The sequence below is a fragment of the Schistocerca nitens genome, chromosome 2 (genome assembly GCF_023898315.1).
Source record: "Schistocerca nitens isolate TAMUIC-IGC-003100 chromosome 2, iqSchNite1.1, whole genome shotgun sequence".
Lineage (NCBI taxonomy): Eukaryota > Metazoa > Arthropoda > Insecta > Orthoptera > Acrididae > Schistocerca > Schistocerca nitens.
In genome coordinates this window covers 397,270,273-397,291,081 of record NC_064615.1, presented here as the reverse complement: position 1 = coordinate 397,291,081, position 20,809 = coordinate 397,270,273, and the positions used below count along the sequence as shown (strand labels likewise).

General features: G+C 36.9%; 1 protein-coding gene across 3 annotated transcripts in view; it reads right to left on the bottom strand.

Annotated features, from left to right (window-relative positions):
- The window catches only part of LOC126236245 (nuclear pore complex protein Nup214-like), a 153,081-nt gene extending 141,074 nt beyond the window's left edge, over window positions 1-12,007 (bottom strand). For 2 of the 3 annotated variants that reach the window (XM_049945388.1, XM_049945390.1), the window contains exons 1-5: window positions 11,842-12,007; window positions 11,603-11,738; window positions 11,176-11,375; window positions 3,032-3,216; window positions 1,923-2,134 (exon numbers count right to left, since the gene is read on the bottom strand). In XM_049945388.1, coding sequence (XP_049801345.1) covers window positions 1,923-2,134; window positions 3,032-3,216; window positions 11,176-11,375; window positions 11,603-11,738; window positions 11,842-11,880 — 772 coding nt within the window. In that variant the 5' untranslated portion in view covers window positions 11,881-12,007. The remainder of the gene's footprint in view (window positions 1-1,922; window positions 2,135-3,031; window positions 3,217-11,175; window positions 11,376-11,602; window positions 11,739-11,841) is intronic. The other variant, XM_049945389.1, reaches the window with a different exon arrangement.
- Between the last annotated feature and the right edge of the window lie 8,802 nt (window positions 12,008-20,809).

Sequence of the window (20,809 nt, the reverse complement as noted above, 5' to 3'; positions counted from 1 at the left end):
TGAATATGTCAGCTAGCAGAAATACTATGTCCTTGAAATTGTCAAGTACCTTTTCCATCTGTTAACAGATGTATCATCTAACCAGCGTGTGAATGTGTGTACTTCTCCTATAAAAAGGGCAAGAGCTCGAAAGCTTGTGTTAACTGCTTCCTAGTAAGTGTTTCTGTGAGCCACATAACAGTGTGCTATAGGTAAGTTGTTGCCTTTCCCTTATTTTTTGTATTTTTCCATCCAGGAATTTCCATTATAGTTATAGATATACGCAGCAAGGTCACTAAGGCAGTATTAATGCACTGGAATCACATTCGGGAGGAGTGGGCCTCATATCCCACCTGGTCATCTTAATTTGGGTTTTCCATGGTTTTCCTAAGTGGCTACAGTGAAAGTTGAGATGGTTCCATTGGCAAGACCATGGTTAATTCCCTGACCTCACCTAATCTTATCCTAGTTAATGTACGTTCTACATAAGTATATACACTTGTGCCGAATGGTCAAGGGATGAATAAATCAATAAAATAAATAAATAACAGCTAGGCAGTTGCAGGTAAATCAAAGTCCAATAAATGTTTCCTGTCCAGATTATATAGATGGGTTTTGATAGTAGCATGTCGTTAATAAAGACTATCCATGTGATCTAGACAGGAAACACTTGCTGAATCGCAATGAGGTTGCATTTTTCTTTATTATGCAAGTGCATTATGCATTTGGTTCCCAAATGAAGGTAGAGAGTGAAACACGGAAACTTAAGGGAATGACTAAATTGCCGCTCTGCTTAATGACCACGAAATGAGGAAGACTACAGGAAAATGGTATGTGGATAGAACCTAAAGCCTTGTGTTTCACAGAAAATTCTCTTACCGTGACCAAAAGCTTCAACCTAGTAAAACTCTACCCTCATTTTGAGCCTGGCTCTGAGGAACACAAAAATGATTGTTAGTAATAACATGTCCACAAAAGGCAACAGACAATACAGTGAACAGATCAGTTTCAGTTTCAGCACTGCATACACTTTGGAGCAGAGGGAAAGACTAATTCTGGAAATGATGTCTTAGCAAAACTTAACACCCGCACTGTACTCTAGTGTAACAGCAGCCATTTTGGAAAAACACATTCAACATTATGTACTGATGTTAGAGTAATTTGCACAATGTAAGTGATAAAAGTGTATGAAAGACATACAAACACTTACCGTGAAGCATATTTTGGTAGTGTATGTCACAGAGATCATGGGAATTACTGTGGCAGAGAAGTATCTGGTTTTGAATAAGCATTCATGTTTTCATTTTATGATTTACTTTCAGTCGCAAGAAAAGTAGGTACTTGTTTCTAATGTGACGGCAATCTCAAATTACAAACAAAGTGTAAACAAATCAAATTGTTGAGTACAGAATGCACCATCTGGTGGAGCAAATAGACACAAACATTTAGATAACTGAATAGCATCACACATGGATGGCCAATAGTAACCCTTTACTTGGCACAATTCTAGCCATTTGTGTTTTGAATTTTTTCATATCATCCAATTTTCTCAAGGTCAACTTTACAGACAGCAGCACCCTAGCCTAGAGGCATTCTACTATTGTATTCTGCAGTAAAACATACTTCATTGACATCATAATTTTGATTCCACCACCTAAAGTAAACAGGTGACACAAGTGGCACCATCAATGTATACAATGCACCTACCGAGACATTACGAATGTACATGCAGTTAATGGCACAAACTACGCAACAATAATATATTTTGGCATTTCTGTTTGCAAGCAGAATGTTACATAATAAGTTTTCTAATTTTTATCCACCATATATAATTTTACAAAGACATTGACAACTTTCCACTGAATAATTAATCAAAACAAAAAACCTCACAGCTAAGCAGTTGTTAAACACATATTTAGGACACAACGCCAATTTCTACACACCTGGTCTCTCAGTTTCATTCACTTTGTCATGATACACAGCAGCAAATTGGTAATTTGATATCCAAGTGACATTAACAACTGAGACAGGGTTCTCAGAAAGTGTTGGAGCTGGGAGAGTTTTGACTGGCTTGAGGTCTGGTTTGTATTGTATAAGCTCTCCATAACGAGTACCAACAACAAGTTGTTTACCACGAGGACTCCAGCTGAAGCAACTGAAACAAATGCTCACAAACATAACAAAATCACCCACAAACATAAAAGAGAAAATGATTACAATGTTATTTTATCCAGGCTCATTGAACTCCATAGCTGTTATTTAACTAAGGGTTGTTGAGAGGGGACAAAACCAGCCATGAATTGTGAGTGGTTGAGTGCTATCTCTTCAGCTCTTAACAAATATGATAACACTTCATTTAGGATGTCACAATATAAGTTTTGTATTATCAAGTCCAGTTAGTTTGCTGTTTTACACAGGCAATCTGAAGCATCATCAAACAGTACATGGTTGATTATTTCTTAAAATTGTAACACCACTGTTAAGCATAATGACATCCAAGGCCCTCACCAATATGTTCAAGAAGAATAGCATACAAATACCAGTGAAGCAATATTCTCCATAAACTCGCAATAATGAAAGAAAAGGGGGAGAACGTTATGAAAATGTTTCAGCTGATACAACAGGTCAATATTTAAGCCAGTGAAACATTTAAGAAGAAAGTAAGAACTGTACAGAATTAATATAAAAAACACAAATACAGAGGAAGAACTGTCCATTAGTTAGCCTCTAAACCAACGTACATCCACATTAATGCTGAACATAAAGCACAGTAGGTGAAGACTGAAAATTCATCAGTGGAAAGCATTCTTATGTTACTGATAATATCTTATGTTACTGATAATATGAAGGTATACTGATAGTTGTTATTTCACTAGTTTCACAAATCTGGTTACAATTTACGCATCATAATCAAACTACTTCTTCTTCTTGTTAAAACTTTTCTGCCTATACAGTTTATTCATACTATCAGTTTACTATAATAAACAAACTAAATGTGCAAACATACATATGCACAAAAGTAACTCATCAATACACAATACTGTAAACTTACGCAGCCTGAGCTTCTGGAGGAAGTGTTTTTATATCAGTTCCTGTAGATTTGAATTCATAAACACCCACAGTTCCATCTGATAAGCAAGTAGCAAAGATGTTTGGTATCCCAGGATTCCAAGTAAGATCCAAGATGTGGGTATTCAGGCTGGCTGATAACCTTACTTCATTCAGCAAAGTAATATTCTGCAGGACACAAAACACAGGTTAACTAATTTATAGTTAAGCACACATCTGTTATGTATACAAGGCAAAACTTCTTTCTCAAACTCATGTACAGGCTAACATCAATTTCATTGCACAATGATTACATGCTTCCTGGAGTCTGTAAAATTGAACAAGGCCTTAAATGGGAAATGTGCTAGTACTAGCACAGAATAGTTTAAAACAGTCATTATTAGACAACAACAACAAATGTAAACTTTTCAAAACATATATTTAACAGTGGAACAGAGCTCTTATAATTATTTTTTCTGAGTGGAAACAAATACACTAACTCCACCTTTTGTTACCAGAATATATTTCCTTCCATGATTATGGCGAAACAGCAGTTTAAGGGGGGGAGGCACTCCCATGAATGGTAAAATACCAGTGGTTACAGGTGTTGGAGCAGCACCTTTTTTAGGATAGGTAAGACAGAAAGATGTCAAGTTCTACGAGAGGTCAGGATTGAAACAAATCTTCAGTTTAGGAAAGAAATTAAACAGCACAATTCTAGCACATTGGATCACCAATAACAGCTATCAATTATAAATTTTCGCCAATCACCAGAAATTTTATCTCCACCAAGTTGTATCTCAGTCCTAGGTAATTGCATTGATGAATTAAAGTCACCCAACCCAGTTGACATAATCTGCCTCTCTGAACACCGTGTGACCACTGGTATAGGAACTAGGCCTAAGCACAATGAGAAACTCAGACAGGAGAGTACCGCAAATGTTAGAATAAGGAAAGGTTCTCATAAAAGTATAATTAAAAATAATGTAAGTATATTTCATCAAAATATTGGGAGTTTAAAGAATAAAGTAGATGAGCTTCTGGTTTGTTTAGAAGATTTAGAAGCTGAGAATGAAATAGATATACTATGCCTGTCTGAGCATCACATTGTTACTGATATGGATAAGGTAAATGTAAGTGGATATAAGCTCTCTGCACATGTAATGAGAGAAAATATGGAGAAAGGAGGAGTTGCCATATATGTCAAAAGTTATCATTGTGCAAAAAGTATAGAAACAAAAAAGTTTTGTGTAGAGAAACATATAGAAGCATGTGCCTGTGAGCTTAAATTAAATAAAGGCACATTTATAATTGTAACTGTATATAGGTCCCCATCAGGAAATTTTCATCTATTTCTGAAAAATTTGGACTCCTTGTTGTGCTATCTGTCAGACAGGGGGAAGCAAATTATTATTTGTGGGGACTTCAATGTAGATTCTCTGAAAGAGGGTAATAGGAAAAATGACCTTGAAGTATTACTCAGTTCTTTCAATTTGACACCCGTTATTGATTTTCCTGCTCGGGTGGTAAAGGATAGCAGCTCACTGATAAATAACTTCTTTATAGACCAAGATAACTTTAACCAGATAAATGCTCAGCCTGTTGAGAATGGTCTTTCTGATCATGGTGCACAGCTAGTTACAATATATGACATAGCTCCATTCAGCAATACTAAACAGTCCTCCAAAGTAGTACGTTCAGTCAACGATTTAACAATTGCAAATTTCAGGGAAAGCCTACAGCAGTTAGACTGGGATGAGGTGTACTGTGAACCTGATGCCAATTTAAAATATAATTTATTTCATGACATTTTTGTAAATGCATTTGAAAACTGCTTCCCCAAGAAAATAGTTAAATATACTCGTAAGAAACCTTGTAACAAACCATGGCTTACTAAGGGTATAAAAATATCTTGTAACAGGAAAAGGGAAATGTATCTGACAGCAAGAAAGAGTAGTGACCCAGAAACTATCAAAAATTATAAAAACTACTGTGTTATATTAAGAAAAGTTATTAAAAAATCCAGGAGTATGTGTATCATGTCTGAAATCAGCAACTCTGATAATAAAATTAAAACAATTTGGAATATTATTAAAAGAGAAACAGGTCAACCAAGAGCAGAGGAAGACAGTATTACCATCAAATTGAATGAAAACTTCACGAACAAAAAGTCAGAAGTTGAAAATATTTTTAATAATCATTTTCTAAATGTTGTGGATATAGTAGGATCCAGGTGTTCATTAGAAGATGCTAGGCTGTTAATGGAAGAGGCCATACCTATGCAATTTTATACAATTGAAATCTCACCCACTTCTCCCTCTGAAATTAGGAAAATAATAAACTTGCTTAAAAGCAAAAACTCACATGGAATTGATGGCATTTCCAGCAAAATACTAAAAGCTTGTTCTCAACAGATAAGTAAGATTCTCAGCCACCTGTGTAATAGCTCTCTGGAACAGGGCATTTTCCCTGATAGACTGAAATATGCCTTGTTATACCTTTGCATAAAAAGGGGGATAGATCTGATGTCAACAATTACCGTCCAATCTCCCTTCTAACAGCTTTATCCAAAATTTTTGAGAAAGTAATGTATTCAAGAGTAGCTTCACATATCTGTAAAAATGAAGTACTAACAAAATGTCAGTTTGGTTTCCAGAAAGGTTTTTCAACAGAAAATGCCATATATGCTTTCACCAGTCAAATTTCGAATGATCTGAATAACCGAACACCACCCATTGGGATTTTTTGTGATCTCTCAAAGGCTTTTGATTGTGTAAATCATGAAATTCTGCTAGACAAGCTCAAGTATTGTGGTATGAGTGGGACAGTGCACAAATGGTTTAATTCGTACCTAACTGGAAGAGTGCAGAAAGTAGAAATAAGTAGTTCTCGTAACATGCAAAGATCAGCACATTCCTCAAACTGGGGAACTATCAAGAATGGGGTTCCACAAGGGTCAGTCTTGGGTCCTTTGTTGTTCTTATTATATATTAATGACTTGCCATTCTATATTCATGAAGAGGCAAAGTTAGTTCTCTTTGCTGATGATACAAGTATAGTAATCACACCTGACAAACAAGAATTAACTGATGAAAGTGTCAATACTGTCTTTCAGAAAATTACTAAGTGGTTCCTTGTAAACGGACTCTCACTGAATTTTGATAAGACACAGTACATACAGTTCCGTACAGTGAATGGTATGACGCCATTAATAAATATAGACCTTAATCAGAAGCATATAGCTAAGGTAGAATATTGCAAATTTTTAGGTGTGTCCATTGATGAGAGATTAAATTGGAAGAAACACATTGATGATCTGCTGAAACGTTTGAGTTCAGCTACTTATGCAATAAGGGTCATTGCAAATTTTGGTGATAAACATCTTAGTAAATTAGCTTACTACGCCTATTTTCACTCATTGCTTTCATATGGCATCATATTTTGGGGTAATTCATCACTGAGGAATAAAGTATTTATTGCACAAAAGCGTGTAATCAGAATAATAGCTGGAGTCCACCCAAGATCATCCTGCAGACATTTATTTAAGGATCTAGGGATATTCACAGTAGCTTCTCAGTATATATACTCTCTTATGAAATTTGTTATTAACAACCAAACCCAATTCAAAAGTAATAGCAGTGTGCATAACTACAATACTAGGAGAAAGGATGATCTTCACTATTCAAGATTAAATCTAACTTTGGCACAGAAAGGGGTGAATTATACTGGCACTAAAGTCTTTGGTCACTTACCAAATAGTATCAAAAGTCTGACAGATAACCAACAAGTATTTAAGAAGAAATTAAAAGAATTTCTGAATGACAACTCCTTCTACTCCATAGAGGAATTTTTAGATATAAATTTTAAAAAAAATTAAAAAAATAAAAAATAAAGAAAAACAAAAAACACAATAAAATAAAGTTGTTATATTAACTTAAGTATGTTGTTAAATTAACCTAATTATGTCATGTATTGGAAAATTCGACTCGTTCCACATCATTACGAAATATCATATTCATGATCCATGGAACTAGTATTAATCTAATCTAATCTAATCTCATTCAATGATAGAAATTTTGTACAATGATGCCTCTCCATGTACAAATTCAGTCTTCTGTCGAATGCACATGACCCTACCCAATTCAAATACACAAGAAAATATATTATGCTAACATCTTGTGGATACTGTTTTCTTTAGAATACAATTACTTCCTTACCTTCAACAGAAAATACTTAATATTTATCTGAAAGATAAACTTTTTTCAGTGTAACCGCATAGTGTTTACATCTAGTTAATTTAACAATGCTTCATAATTATTGTAAAAGCGGTCATTCCTGCAAAAGCTAAATCAATTTTCATGTCAATGGTAAGTTGCAATTCCACCCTTCTACTTTGACCGGCGATGTAACTGTGCTGTGTGACATCATGGTGGTATGGTATTTTTGAGTCGGGTCATGTTTGTTGACAATGTGTTGTGAGCTGCATGTTTATGTTTCAAAGTCTTCTTGAAATAAGACAATTTCGGTTTTAAAATTTTTTTGTTTACTGGAAATGATGCACTTCACCCTTTTGGGGCATCAGGAGTTTGGTGTAAAAATTAATGTGGAAAACCAAAATTTGTCCATTAATACATTATTTCCTGTAAATAAGAAGATTTTGCAACTGAGGCTGTCTTATTTCAAGAAATTCCTAACCGGTTCCTGTACCAGGTGCCCAGTACGGAATGGAACCACTTTTATGTTTGTGCTAGTGAGTCATCTGACACTGTGATTCAAGTGTGTTAGGTTGTTATTTGGAGCGTCTGTGTCAGTTTGTTAGTGAGTTACTTTGACTGCATATTATGTCAGATGGATTTGTGATTGTCAACAGAATTATTAGCGCTGTGTGTTTCCTGTGGTTGGAGATTCCCTTTTTTGTCAGTCATGGATTTGCTGTGTAGGTCTTTGCTTGTAGCAGTGATCAAGTTTCTGCAGTCATTTGGGGTGACTGCAGATGATTTTGGTATTTTTTTTTTATTTTTAAGCTTTTTGTTGTGTGTGAGTGAGGGGGGAGGAGCAGGCACAGCCTTTATTTACATGATGGTGGCTTTTGTTTATAAGTACTTTTTGAGGTGTTGTTTGTATAGTGTAATGTGTATGGTTAGTATGTTTATAGTTATCTGTATCTATCTAAACTGGCAATGATGCTGGTTGTCACGAATTTCTGGTTTTTTCTTGCTAGCATTTGGTACTAGTGTTGGATTGTGGTTGGTGGGCATTGTGGATATTGGTTTACCATCATTGGTTAGGTTATGCTTTTGATATTAGTTATAAGTATTTTGGTTTATTGTACGGCGGACTGGTTTTCGATAGATAGAGCAAGTGAAGGTGTGGGCAAAGGATTTGAGAATTTGTGTGTGTTGGTTTTTGGTACTGAGGACTTTGTTTCAGCTGCCATATAAACCAACTGAAATTTTTGGTATCAGGTTTTGGAGATTTGTGTGAGTTCAGCATATCAAGGGCTTCATACAGCTATGTGGGTCAAGTGAAATTTGTTGTATCGGGTTTTGGAGTTGTGTGTGGCATCCTGGTATAAAGTGCTTCTGAGCTATATAGGTCAAATGAAATTTGTGATACTGGGTTTTTGATTTACAGGTGGGTTACTGATATCATGGTCTTTGTTTGCAGTACATAACAACAGCAATTTAGAACAGCAGTAGTCTTCATTTTTCCATTTGTGTGTGTGTGAAATGCTTGTGCATTCAATTTTTTAGTTAATAGTTGTTTTGGAATAGTGTCCCCTCCTAAAACTCCCTACTTCCTATGGTTACCCCTTTAGTTTCATTCTACTGCTAGAATAAAGTATTTTGTATGTTATTTATGTTTGCTTGCAGCTGTAGTGAGCAATATCATGGTCACCATATTGTATATGCTTGAAATAGGCATAGCCTACTCTACAAGTTGGCTGTGAAATAGGGGTGTTTGCCACCTCAATGGCGTCAGGGATCAAAGGAAATAGTTGCAATCACAACTTTCCGTTTTGCCAAGTTTTCTGTAAATTTTATTCAAAAAACTTACTTTTACTGTTGAAAGATGCTCTTTAGCTATGTTGAGTCATCTAACTGAATTCAACTGTTTGTCATTATAAAACAGTTTGGCAATGGTTGGACCCATTTTTCCCTTTTTCTCAGCAAGTGGTGGTTTGGTGTTTTGACTAGTCCGCTATGGTCCTCTATTTCTTTCTACCCCATTATAAAGCCTCCATTTCTGTCTGTTATACTTAATATGATCAGTAATCTGTGCGATGTATGCTGATAATCATTTCTGAGAATATGCAACACTCTTTCTATCACCAAATATGGAAGTAGCTGTGAACAGTTTGGTCCAAAACCATTCCTCACAGTTCTGTGTGACCCCTTTCTTGGTATAGGTTCACTATAGACCATGTTACTTGTTTAGTTTTGACGTATAAGATCAAATGCCAAAAAATTCAAAAAATATCTAGGACTTTATGCAATGCACTTAATACGAAACTCTAAATAATTTGCATACCAGCCAATGTTTGGAAATGAAACAGCTAGCCTCGCTTCCTCCTCCTAACAAGTGGGTCCCTTTTAGAATGGGCACTCAGTCACCCAACTTCTGTCCCAATCCCCCCTACCACCACCCCCTCCTACACAGAGCTTCAGGTACCACGATTTACTTCCACGTGTTTATCTCTGCAATGCAGATAGTTGCACCACTGCAGTTAACTACTTACAGCCTTCCTGTCTCTTTGACAGGAAGATTAATGTTTAACGTTCTGTTGACAGCAATAGCACTAGACACAGCAAACAAGTTCCAATTGGAGCAGGATGAGGCAGGAAACTGGCTATGATTATTCAAAGGAAACATCCAGTAATTGCCTTAAGTAGGTTGCACCAGTTTTAGTGATGTATCAAGTGTATGCACACTGTTCATTGCGTGTTACCAGTACCTTTAGTAAGCAAGCTTTTTATGATATGTTCACTTTTAATTCTTTTGTACCCCGTATATCTTGTGTACGTCTGAAGATAATGGTCCAAACAATCTAAACCGATATTCTGGAATACAATTTCTGGTCAAGATTACTAAAACTTGAATTAAGCAATCAGATTATATGCTCCACAGCTCAACCATGTCAAGTTTTCTATGGGTTAATAACAATACATTCAGTGACTAAAGGCTCTTGGGTTTACAGCTGGATTTGCAATTTTGAAATACTGCTAAATTTTGACAAGTGTCATACCCCTCATCTTCTAGCAAATTCATAAGATTATGAGCAATCAGATTATATGCTCCACAGCTCAACCATGTCAAGTTTTCTATGGGTTAATAACAATACATTCAGTGACTAAAGGCTCTTGGGTTTACAGCTGGATTTGCAATTTTGAAATACTGCTAAATTTTGACAAGTGTCATACCCCTCATCTTCTAGCAAATTCATAAGATTATGAGCATGACAATCGATAACACTTCACAGTATTTCATCACTGCCAGCCAGCTGGAAACCTTCGTCCTTCTCACCAGTAGTATATGCCACAAAAGTCTACAGTCACAAATGCTTAAGAGTGACTCAATATTTGTCATCTTTGTTACCAACAAGTTGGAGACTAAATGTTATCCATGTACCTATGCAGGAAGTCACTGAGCATTGATTTTGGCATATTTATACTTTAATCATTGATCATCCCATCAGAGTAAAATGGAGAATGGAATTAACTATGTTATTGCTTAATTGCCTGTTTTGGAACTCACTTTTTGTATTTTATGTCAATGACAGAAAATCTAAATTTATTCTTTTGTAATTAGGATTAGACATGGCTGCTTTCAAATTTGAGTGAAGTGGTTTACTACGATGCCCCTGTAAATTGTGTCCGTCTCACAAACATGTTCAAGGAATAATCTTGAGCATATTATCTTTTCACAGTTTCTTAACTAGAAGGCAAATCAATTGTTTAAGATTCACACTAACGGAAAGCATTCACCTACAGGTTTTTTTCTCTCCCAGAAACTGATTTGAGTGACTACAGCAGCTTCATGGTTGTCAATAAACCAGCATAAAAAAATAAATACCAGCATGCTGAATAATGTGACAGGGTACAGCCTCTTCCAACACTAACCTATAATCAAAGCAATGAGAAAGCTTACCTTTGATAAGAAAGATGATACGCTGTAGATCAATGCGTGGGGGCAACCGTCCTTTTTTACCGCAATCACAATACATGACTGGTCACAGCTTATGCTCAGATGTGATGGCTGATTGCCAAGGTTTAGCTTACGATGAGGATACTCGGTTAAAGACTTATTTCCATGGGCTTCACTGTTTACAACAGCAGAAATAATTATTGCTGTGAAAGAGAGGAGAGAAATATTAAAACAAATTGTTCAATCGAATGCTACTCTCCACAACAGCCCCTATTTAAGTTAGCTGTTTTCTTAATATTAAATCTACAGCACTTGTTACTTAACTCAAACGCAACACCTTAATTTTAAAATTTCTGTACCACAGAAAATAGCTTGCGATATTCGTAAGCTTTTCAAATCTACGGCATAAAACACAAAGATTTCAAACTACCTTGCACTCCGCTCGGGCATCCAACGAAAGCCAAGTTATATTTGCTCGCTGTCGCGACAAGATTAAGGTAACCACTGTAATCAAACTCTCCGTCCGAAAAAACATTAAGACGACATATCAACTTGAACTGGAACTCCTGAAACCATAGAAGTAATACATCAAATGCTTGTGTGCGACTTGTACGATCAGTAGCCACATCATTTTTATACGCAGTCTCAAAGAAAGAAATTACTGAATACCTGGACTTCTTTTGAATCCAACGGCTGATTAACTGTCATTTTTCTATTTTTTGTGGAATATGTTCACATTCCGTACTACAATCTAAAGTGTTGTCATCACATTAACTCACACTTGTGCACAAACTACTTTCAAACAGCCACTGTCTGTATACAAACGCCCGTGTTATGCTTTCGAACTCCGCAATTCGTCTGTCTTTCCACTGTAGCCAACACAGAGCAAATTACAATATCAAAAATGCTGGGGAGGCATACATTATCGATATTGGAAGGACAAGGGCACAAAGGGGCACAGCCTACTTTGCTGTAAAGTCGACTGTGACAGGGACCAACAGCAGCAAAAAAGTATCTGGTAAACTTTGACCACAAGTGTTTAGTTAAGTATCCCATAGATCATTCGAACGATTCTTTTATCGGAATGTGGACCGCGTCAGTTTACATGAAATGTATAGATGATAAGTGTTAACATAAATGAACACATTTTTTTTTAGTTCTACTCATGCAACTAGTATTAAAATCAGTCAGTTAAGATGCCTAATCGCTTGAAGAGGTACCTACATGACGACCATGGGTGAACATCGCATATTACTCTTACTGCTCGGTTTTATGCAACCAAAATTTTCTTTGTAAGATCTGAATTACCCCAGAAAATTACTCCATAACACATTATTGAGTAGAAATATATAAATATATCAGGACGTCGATTTTTTTCTTTCCAAGAGCAAAAGTAGCTGATCAATTGTTTGAGAAGATCAGTAAAATGCTTCTTCGAGTTCAAGTTTTCATCAATATGTACACTCAAAAATTTGGAACATTCTACCCTATTTACTGACCCCTGTTCATGTTCTACATCAATTGTTGGTATGACTCTGTCTGTTGTACAGAACTGAAAATTGTGTATTTTTTCAAAATTAAGGAAGTGTACATGTTCGTTAATCACTTAATAATTCTTTGAAAAACGTCACTAAAAATCTCTTATGTTGCTTTCCCTCTAATGGGGTTTACTACAACACTAGTATTGTCCGCAAAAAGTACCAATTTTGCTTGTTGAATACTAAGTGGAAGGTCAATCACATGTATTTAAGGAATAGAGAAGGACCCAGAATTGAAGCCTGTGGAACTCAGTTTGTGAATTTTCCCCTGTCGCAAAAATTTTCTACCTTTCCAACGTTGCTGTTTAAATTATCAGAACAACGTTTTGCATTCTGATTTTAAAGTACATTTCAAACCAGTTACATATACAATCATAGATCCATTGAGTTTTTCTAAGTGTATAGCATGACTAACACAATCAAAAGAATTGGAAAGATCACAAAAATTCCTGTTGTTGTTGTTGTTGTGGTCTTCAGTCCTGAGACTGGTTTGATGCAGCTCTCCATGTTACTCTATCCTGTGCAAGCTTCTTCATCTCCCAGTACTTACTGCAACCTACATCCTTCTGAATCTGCTTAGTGTATTCATCTCTTGGTCTCCCTCTACGATTTTTACCCTCCACGCTGTCCTCCAATGCTAAATTTGTGATCCCTTGATGCCTCAAAACATGTCCTATCAACCGATCCCTTCTTCTAGTCAAGTTGTGCCACAAACTTCTCTTCTCCCCAATCCTATTCAATACCTCCTCATTAGTTATGTGATCTACCCACCTTATCTTCAGCATTCTTCTGTAGCACCACATTTCGAAAGCTTCTATTCTCTTCTTGTCCAAACTGGTTATCGTCCATGTTTCACTTCCATACATGGCTACACTCCATACAAATACTTTCAGAAACGACTTCCTGACACTTAAATCTATACTCGATGTTAACAAATTTCTCTTCTTCAGAAACGATTTCCTTGCCATTGCCAGTCTACATTTTATATCCTCTCTGCTTCGACCATCATCAGTTATTTTACTCCCTAAATAGCAAAACTCGTTTACTACTTTAAGTGTCTCATTTCCTAATCTAATCCCCTCAGCATCACCCGATTTAATTTGACTACATTCCATTATCCTCGTTTTGCTTTTGTTGATGTTCATCTTATATCCTCCTATCAAGACACTGTCCATTCCGTTCAACTGCTCTTCCAAGTCCTTTGCTGTCTCCGACAGAATTACAATGTCATCGGCGAACCTCAAAGTTTTTACTTCTTCTCCATGAATTTTAATACCTACTCCGAATTTTTCTTTTGTTTCCTTTACTGCTTGCTCAATATACAGATTGAATAACATCGGGGAGAGGCTACAACCCTGTCTCACTCCTTTCCCAACCACTGCTTCCCTTTCATGCCCCTCGACTCTTATAACTGCCATCTGGTTTCTGTACAAATTGTAAATAGCCTTTCGCTCCCTGTATTTTACCCCTGTCACCTTCAGAATTTGAAAGAGAGTATTCCAGTTAACATTGTCAAAAGCTTTCTCTAAGTCTACAAATGCTAGAAACGTAGGTTTCTTTCTTCTAAGATACGTCGTAAGGTTAGTATTGCCTCACGTGTTCCAACATTTCTACGGAATCCAAACTGATCTTCCCCGAGGTTCACTTCTACCAGTTTTTCCATTCGTCTGTAAAGAATTCGCGTTAGTATTTTGCAGCTGTGACTTATTAAACTGATAGTTCGGCAATTTTCACATCTGTCAACACCTGCTTTCTTTGGGATTGGAATTATTATATTCTTCTTGAAGTCTGTGGGTATTTCGCCTGTCTCATACATCTTGCTCACCAGATGGTAGAGTTTTGTCATGACTGGCTCTCCCAAGGCCATCAGTAGTTCTAATGGAATGTTGTCTACTCCCAGGGCCTTGTTTCGACTCAGGTCTTTCAGTGCTCTGTCAAACTCTTCACGCAGTATCATATCTCCCATTTCATCTTCATCTACATCCTCTTCCAGCTTGTAATCTCTGATGGGTGAATATACAAATAGAAGTCTCAGTCGAGCAACCCTTCTGGGAACCAAACTCTGGTATCCGAAATAAATAGTTTCTGCTTAAGTTGGAGACAACCCTTGAGTACATTACTTTTTCGAATATTTTAGGAAAAGATGTCAGTAAGGGAATTGAACGAGAATTGTTTAAGTCTTTCTTGTTACCTTTCTTATGAATAGGTTCCCTGCACCAGAGATGCATTTCATATATCACTCAGGACACTGCTTATTAAGATGGAAACGTTGGAACATCTTTTCAGAATTCTGTTTGAAATTCCATGAACGCAACATAAGCTTTTTTCTAGAGTTTTTAGAATTCTATTAATTTCAGTAAGGATGTAGTTGCTTAAAGTTTTGTGGAATGGCATGTTTACTCTATTCTCTTGCTTCTTCAACTGAACCATTTAAACCTATTATTGTTGCTACATTTAGAAAGTGAGTGTTAAAAGTCTCCCCCACTTCTGAACTATCAGGCAAAACATTTTCTCTTAGTTTAATTGTTATGGTATCTTGTACATTGTCATTATATGAGACACTGTAAAGTTCCATAGCAGTTTATGTAATTCTACAGGCTTTCGTGGCGATTGTAACTGAAGTTAAAGTCTTCTGGGATGTTAGGCTGCGACCACTTCTTCAGAGAATCGACATTTTAATCCCTCTGCTGGGATCTTCTTCAAGATCTTGTGGTGTCCACAGTAGATCGAGCACTGTCAGAGACCAGTGTCACCTTCTCTTATGAAGGGTTGTTTCCCATGCTTGTGCTGGAGAAGTGGGATTATCGAGTAAGAAGTCTTGGGCTGCCATTGGTGGGTCATCGTCATTGGATAATAAGAGCAGTTTCCCGCGCTAAAGCCGAAGGACGAGTTATTGGCTAAAACTCTTGTGGCTACAATTGGTGGGACAACGTCATTGGTCGGAACGGAATTTTTCCCGCACTTATGCTGTAGAAGAGTGTTGTTTAAAATTCCTCCTGTTGCCGTTGGTGGGCACACAACTTTGGCTAGAAGCGAAACTGGGAGATCATGTGTGTGTGTGTGGGGGGGGGGGCATCTATATCCAAAATATTATTGTCCACAAAGGTGGTTTCTAGTTCATTGTTTGTATCGCTTCACCATTGTATTTAAAGCAGCTCAGTCGAAGGCATAAAACACCTGGAGCAACTTAATCCTTTATGATCTCCATTGTGTCTGATACTGGTATGTTAATAAATAAAGATGTCACATCGCAACTAAAAGAATGTCACTTGTGGATATCTTCACCATGTGTATAATTTCTAAAAAAATATCTCGAATCTTTGACAAAAGTATTGGTTTTTCCAACTAGATGTCTCAGTTTTCCAGGCTAATGACTTGCTAAAAAGGAGGCTGGCGTGTTAATCCCATTCACTATAGGTCTCAAAGTAACCGATTCCTTGTGTGTCTTGGGTAGTCCATACATTCTGGGTGAGACTGGTATTTGAGGCGTTTATTTTCTTTGTAATAGAGCTATCCATTCTGGAGTCTGACATCAAATTTTTCACTTTCTGAACGATTCTGTTCGACGGATCATTTTTTAACTTGTGGTACACAGCATCAGCTAATAGCTGTTCCATCTTTTTGTGACATTCCACAGGGTTCATGGCAACTATAGCATTCCCCTTATCTGATTTCGTCACAATCACGCTTTCGTGCTTCTTGATCATCAAGAGCTTTCCTTTCCTACACCTATATGTGGCTTTCGGGTGGTTTCGATTTGCTTAGAAATCTCGACACATCTTGTCTTACTTCTGCAGTCTGCACCTTCGGAAGACAAAGCAAGGATGCTTCGACGACACTTAAATTTCTCGAATCGGGAATTCTCTTCAGCATAGTTGCGAAGTTCAGACCTTTGTCCTGGACTTAAACAGTTGCTTCATCGAGTATCTTTGACGAGACATTCACCACTACTCGTTTCGGATCCCCAGTGGTGTGTTTCTTGTACACTTTATCCGTTCGTTCGTATAACTCCTCTTTTTGTTCCATAGCACTGAAGTCTGAAAATCTTGCTGAATGATTAATCGTTATTCCGTCCACTTTGTCCCAGTCTTGAGGTGAGCGAGCTGTCACCAGTGAAAAATGCAAAGCAATTAACATGGAGTTAGCATAATAAAAGTCCCTTCTGGGTTGTTAGGCCGCATCACATTTCTTCAGATAATCGACATTTCGTTCCCTCTACTCGAATCTTCTTCACAATCTTGTGGTGTCCCCTCTAGATTGTGCAGCGTCACAGACCAGTGTCGCCTTTTTTCATAAAGCGTGCTTGTACTGAAGAAGCGGGATTAATGCGTACAGAACTTTGCGTTTCTTACTCAGTAATCCCACTTTTACAGCACAAGCGCGGTGAATCGGACCAACTGCCATAAGCGTCTGCAAAAAGGGTCAAGAGGGAGCACTTGTCCCCTTCTGTAATCTGGACACAGCCTTTTTATGCATTGCAGAATTCTCTAACAATCACTGTGCGCGACTCCACTAAAATGAAGATTTAACATTGCCTATGAGAAATGAAGCTGATTCTACTAGACCATTTGAGGATGGTTTTGGGCGGTTTCCCACATTCATGTACTCGTATATTGGCCCTGGTTACATGTTATCCAATGAATTTAAAACAACGTAGCATTCATTATATATTCCTAGTTTTCTTAGCTGTTATTCAGCTCATGGGAAATTATGCCAGTTCCTTGGTACGGTTGCAGCGCTGTATTCAAGATAGGTACAAAACCTTACATGACTGAGCTGAAATAATGCCTTTAATTTTTATCTGCGGCTTACTCATTCAACCCTTACTGAGTGAAGAGAAGAGTCAGTCTAACACTATGGAGCACGAATTTCGTCACTGATTCCCAACACAATAAACATGGAATCAGGATATATGCTAGTCATCCACCACCAGTTTCCATAAGGACGTGCTCACACCTTGATTCAGAACGAATACACAACTGTAGTTTATCCTTTGTCTGTGGGAAAACAAAACCCTGATGGCTTGCTAAATCTGCATTCAGTTTTACACGACAGAGCCAATATTGCACACTCAGAGAACACAGCAATGCTATGTTTTAGGTACTTACGTCTGCGCTTAATTCTAAACACATTACTCGAAAATATCATATTCTGTGCTAGAAGAGTGCAGAAAGAAGTGTGAAATTTTAAGGTCAAAAAATTTGTTCTACAGGTCTGCGACGTCCTTAAAGTCTACAGGAGCAACACAGCACCACATGCAGTTAAGGAGCTACAAAATCTGCAGTACAGTGTTCGCATGCTGCACAATGATGCGACAACGGGAAAGGCGAAGGTAAACTTTGTGCAGTCCCGGGCTATTAAAAGTTTATTCTATTAGACAATTTGAAGATTTTTTAGGTTTCCCACATTCATGTAGTAATTGTTGGCACTGGGTTATACTTTATCTAACCAACCTAAAACAATGCAGCTTTCAAAATACATTTTGTTCAACTTCAGTTATGCTGGTCAACGCCAAACAATATAAATCTTGAAATGCAAAAAATTCATTTAAATGAACAGCTGAGAAGTTTTATATGCAAACTTTATGGATGGCATCAAAGTTGAATATGCCTTTTGAAAGTTTATTTCTTGTTTCTCCACTTTGAGGAGTATTATTGTGACATTTTTGTTGATATCTAGCAGGATTTTTCCAGTCATTCTGACTTCTTTTCCTGTTTCAGATTTTTAATTTTCAGTTTCAACCTAACATAGTGGGAGTATTTTACTTTTCGGAATATTTATAGCTTTATTTCATAACTTGTCGGGCATCCTGAATTATTATAGAAGGATGTAATTTCAGATCGTTGAATCGAACAGATAACATCCACATTCATGAAATAACAGAAAGAGATGTACTTTGCATAAAATATTGAAATATGCTTACCATTAACGAACCGAATTTATCTATTTTAAAAAGAGTAAGTAGATGATTGTCAATCATTTGACAGTTATTTTTGTGTAATTCTTGTCAAATTTACTACTTGAGGCATGATAAGTTTCCAGACTCACTGAATGAGTAATATCAAAAATGACAAGTTTTGAATCGTGACCCCCATGGAAAAATTTCTGTGGACTCCGATGCGTATTGCCACACAACACTTCCATTCATGACGTTTGGACCATATGCAATACACAATTGATGATGAAGGTCTACTACTGAAACGTTTTGGGCCAAAAGAAATCTAATTACCGCTCGCACTTCACATTTAGCGGGAATTTTTATTACAGCCCGCATGTTTTGAATTTATAAGAAGCGAATGTGAGAAAGAACTGTCACACCCAGACACTTACTGAATCAGAGACCATTCACAAGCGATGGCAGTACTCTGCACACAAACACTAGTGCCATGCTTAAACAGCAGTTAATTTCAAAATACGACTAATATATGGAGGATAACAGAAAAAAGAAAAAAATAATTAACATCATTCATAGCCCACAGAATTTCCAAAATTTTGAAACAAGTTTCAGTTTCTCTCAGATTCCTATGACTTGAGGTGATCAGATCTGTGGTGAGAGTCAGCAGATGTCTCCACTGCCAAGGCTGTCGTCTGCACAGTAGCCCATTGATAGTTTGTTGTCCACTGATATCTGTTACACAGTACATGACTCTGATCCAAGAATATGAGGCAAAACCACTTAACTGTTTATACTGCGTATTGGAGAAGAAAATTTTTCCAAGTCTGTACCACCTGTCTGTAGAATGCTGGTTTGTGAGAACAGAACTTCATTGCACTTGTAGATTCATAACTTCTCTGAAGTTTGCTGTATTGCAGTTAGGCAAAAACTTTTCATCTATCTGTTGAAAGGTGGCTGCACTGAGCCACAGCGCCAGAGATCGCGCTAGAGAGTATTGTTTCGCCGCCTCCACTGGCAGTGATTATTGAGATGTCGTAGTGGGCAGTGCCTGTCGAGGACTCGTAGTAGTCAGTGCTCGCTGAGAGGTCGTGGTGGAGTGTGCTTGTCGAGATGTTGTAGTAGGGAGTGCTTGTTCCATGTCTTATGCAGTTGTTTGATGGAATAGATAGCAGATGTTGTTCTAATGGAGATATTGTAATGATTTGAGTGGTTTTCATCAATATATATGAAGGTAAAATATTCCATGCTTTCTTTTTATTATTTCAGTGTCTTAAATAATGCGTCATTACAGGTTCAGTCAACAAAGCATCTGGCTTGTGTTCTTGGATTAGAGTGTTATTCTGGTTTTCTTGCGTAATTCTACTATTTCTATTTTCTTTAATTACTTCAGTATAAATGATATTTAAAATTTTTTTTGTGTTATTGAAGAAGAACCGTGCCAGATGTGTACGTTGAGTCATACTTCTACACACAGAACAGTGAAACTTGTGCTTTGGTTTCTTAGGTTTTATAGTTGCTGGGGACTTAATTAATTAATTGTGTTAATGAAAATTTCCATTTCATTCTTTGTTGTTGTTCTATGCAGTCAGATTGCATAATAATACTAGTCAGGGCCAACCGTTTACGAGACTTCGTAATCGGACAGACAGCTACTAAAGCAAAAAATTAAAATTATTTGCATTTTATTTTAATTAAGCCCCCATGCACGTGGCGACCGCTGCTTCGGATCGTCCCTTGGAATTCTTCTGATTGTAAAAATAGTAGACAGTAGTATTGTTGTAGTAATTTGTAGTTTAGTAATTGTAGTCTATATTGCATGTGTAGATTTGGTAATTGGCATTCTTCTAATGGTATTTTGCAAAATTTATTTTTTTTGTTGTCTTGTCTACGGGTTTGATAATTTAGTGCAATTATTTCAATTGTTCGATTAATCGTGTTTGAGGGAAACATTTCGTGTGAATGGTATTGTTGGAGATAAAGCGTCATTGTGTGTAATTTTCATATAGTGACGAGTTTTGTATATTTTGTAAATGATTACGCGATCAATGAAAAAGGCAAAAATGATGGATAGTCAGAATGACGAAATTGTTGAGATGGCGAACTCGCCAACACAGGACAACAGTATGGTGAATAATGAAGTGGAAAACAATTTAATAAGTCGGGAAAATAGTCCGGAACCATTTCAAAATTTTTCTCAATCAGG